Source organism: Trichechus manatus, unplaced genomic scaffold (assembly GCF_000243295.1).
Source record: "Trichechus manatus latirostris isolate Lorelei unplaced genomic scaffold, TriManLat1.0 scaffold00334, whole genome shotgun sequence".
Classification (NCBI taxonomy): Eukaryota; Metazoa; Chordata; class Mammalia; order Sirenia; family Trichechidae; genus Trichechus; species Trichechus manatus.
Window position 1 is genome coordinate 324,113 of NW_004444270.1, and position 2,438 is coordinate 326,550.

The 2,438-nt window shown below is 42.5% G+C and overlaps 1 protein-coding gene across 1 annotated transcript; it reads left to right on the forward strand.

Annotated features, from left to right (window-relative positions):
* Positions 1-1,211: 1,211 nt before the first annotated feature.
* On the forward strand, positions 1,212-1,844 carry LOC101349775 (keratin-associated protein 26-1). The gene has a single exon (XM_004390842.1). The coding sequence runs from the start codon at positions 1,212-1,214 to the stop codon at positions 1,842-1,844; it is 633 nt and encodes a 210-aa protein (XP_004390899.1).
* The last annotated feature ends 594 nt before the right edge of the window (positions 1,845-2,438 follow it).

Here is a 2,438-nt window from a genome sequence, read left to right on the forward strand (position 1 = left end):
CCAGTTCTTCTGGTCTCAGGCTGATGAAGTCTCTGGTCTTTCTGGCCCTTTCTGAGAACACCTCTTTTTAAATTAATGTCAGAACCAATGTAGGAAGCAAAACCAAATCCATGTCTTCATCATTATACCTTATTTTTGACTACAAACAATAGTTTTCAGTTGGAACATAAGTACACCATGAAATAAATAAGCCTAAAAAGTCCCCAAAAAAATCATGTTGCCCAACTTTCTTTAAGGGGTTCTGCTTGTTTGATTTCGTTCAATGCAGGATTGGTAATTTTAAATGAGCCCAACTATTATTTTTTATTAAATAAAAAAAAAATCTCAAACAAAGACCAAGTTTACATCTTGACTCAGCATGTTTATTTATTTAAATGAATAAAATGAACACAAATTTTGTGAATAAAGATGTTTTGATGGGAAGTCCCTTTCTACTAGGATTCTGAGATAAAATAAAACACAAAATTGAGCACATTGAATTTTTCTATATTATTAAAAAAAAACAAAACACTGTTGCCATTGAGTTGATTCCTACTCATAGTGACCCCGTAGGACAGCATAGAACTGGCTTTCCAAGGAGCAGCTGGTGGATTCGAACTGCCTTTGGTTAGCAGTCAAGCTCTTAACCACAGCACCACCAGGGCTCCATATTATAGTGTTTTTAAACTCTTTCTGCTCCAAACCTTATAGGTTATAGGATTGCTCACTATCTGTTTCAATACATTTGCTTCCAACTTATTTACTTTTGGCAGTTTCCAAAATGAATAGAATTCTCCCTGAAGGAAAAAAAATTTGCCACTGTTTCCAAGAAGTGTAAGTTTTAAAGACAATTCTAAGAAAGGAATTCTATGAATGTTTGTGCAATGGTGGTTATAATTGGAATAAGTGTACGGCCTCTAAAATGTCTGTTTTTGTTGGATGATTTAAGAAGGAAAGATCCTATTAAAATTTTAGCTACACTAGTTCATAGCTATTCTTTATCGATGGGAAGCTTTGCAAGAAACCTTGGTTTTATGGGAGGTAGGAGTACCAATTCCTGGGCTATAATGATGCGTTCTGATGCAGCCTCTTACAACAACAAGGAAAAGAGTCTGTATACAGAACCACCCCCTTCTAGGGATATATAAGGGCCAAGCCAAGCAAAGGGCACAGTCGAACTTGAGACACTTACTTCTTTCTACCCAACCACAGCCTGCTCTAGAAACCTCACTATGTCTTGCCACAACCACTGCCCTGGAAACTACAGCTCGGGATCCCTCAGGAATATCTGCCATATTCCTGTCCCCTCCTCCAGTGCCCGCTGCTCTACCAACGTGAGCTGTGGAGATGCCATCTGCCTACCTAGTACCTGCCAAGGCAGTTCCTGGCTCCTGGACAACTGCCAAGAGACCTGCAATGAACCAACCAGCTGCCAGCCAGCCAACTGTGAGCCCTGCAACTCTTGCTGCCCTTCCACTGCTTACTATGTGACCAGACCCTGCCAAGGAACCAGCTTTCTTCCCGTATCTTCCTCCATCTCCGGTGCTTACCTCCCAGTATCGTGTAGACCTCTGGGCTGTGTGTCCAGTAGCTACCGTCCATTGAGACCCCTGCTCTACAGCAGCCACCCCTTAGGCTGTGCACCTGTTGGCTATCGACCGCTGGACTGTCTGTCCAACGGCCACCGACCCCTGAGCCTCCTCACTTATGGATGCCGACCCTTGGGTGGTTTGACCGGTGGCTCTCAACCACTTAGTGTTCTGCCCAGCAGCCTCAGACCCCTGCGGCCTCTCTGCAGTGGTTGCCAACCTCTGGCCCATGTTTTCAGTACTTGCCGTCCATCTTGCTCTGCACTGGGGTACTAGCAGCCTGCTCGTTCCAGAGAATAATGATGCTGAGGAACCCGGACCAAAATTCCTAGTCTGGGGACTTTTTGCTTCTTTGTTAGTAGTGAGAGTTTTTTCTTAGTTTTACTCCGCCTGATCAAATGCAAGCTGCTCATTTCATAATCTTTATTCTTTTCATCTCTCTTTGACATAAAATCATTGGTTTATGTGCTATTCAATGTCACTCAGGTGTGGAAAAAATTATTCAGTTCACATTGTAATAAATTAAATTAAGTCACAACTATGTATCTGGGTCATCGCTGGGTCTTTGTTTATTTTATCTTAACACAGAAATTACCAACCTCAACTGCCTACAAAATAAGTGACTAGGACAGGTGATATACAACCATATGTTCTTACCTGACAGCAGGGGAAGACCCTGCTGGCTTATTCCTCAAGCTGCCTTCTAGATCTCTGAGCCTATGTACTTGAGAAATGCAAAAACTCTTTGGTGGAATTTATTTTGAGAAGGCAAGGTTAGGAATCACCTCCCTCAGCCCTCTCTCTCTCTTCCAGTACGTGCTTCCATCAGAATGCTCTAATTGCAAACTGAATGATATCTCATTCCTGCTC

Coding starts and splice junctions, on each gene's coding strand:
- LOC101349775 (XM_004390842.1), top strand. CDS start 1,212: ATGTCTTGCCACAACCACTGCCCTGGAAACTACAGCTCGGGATCCCTC.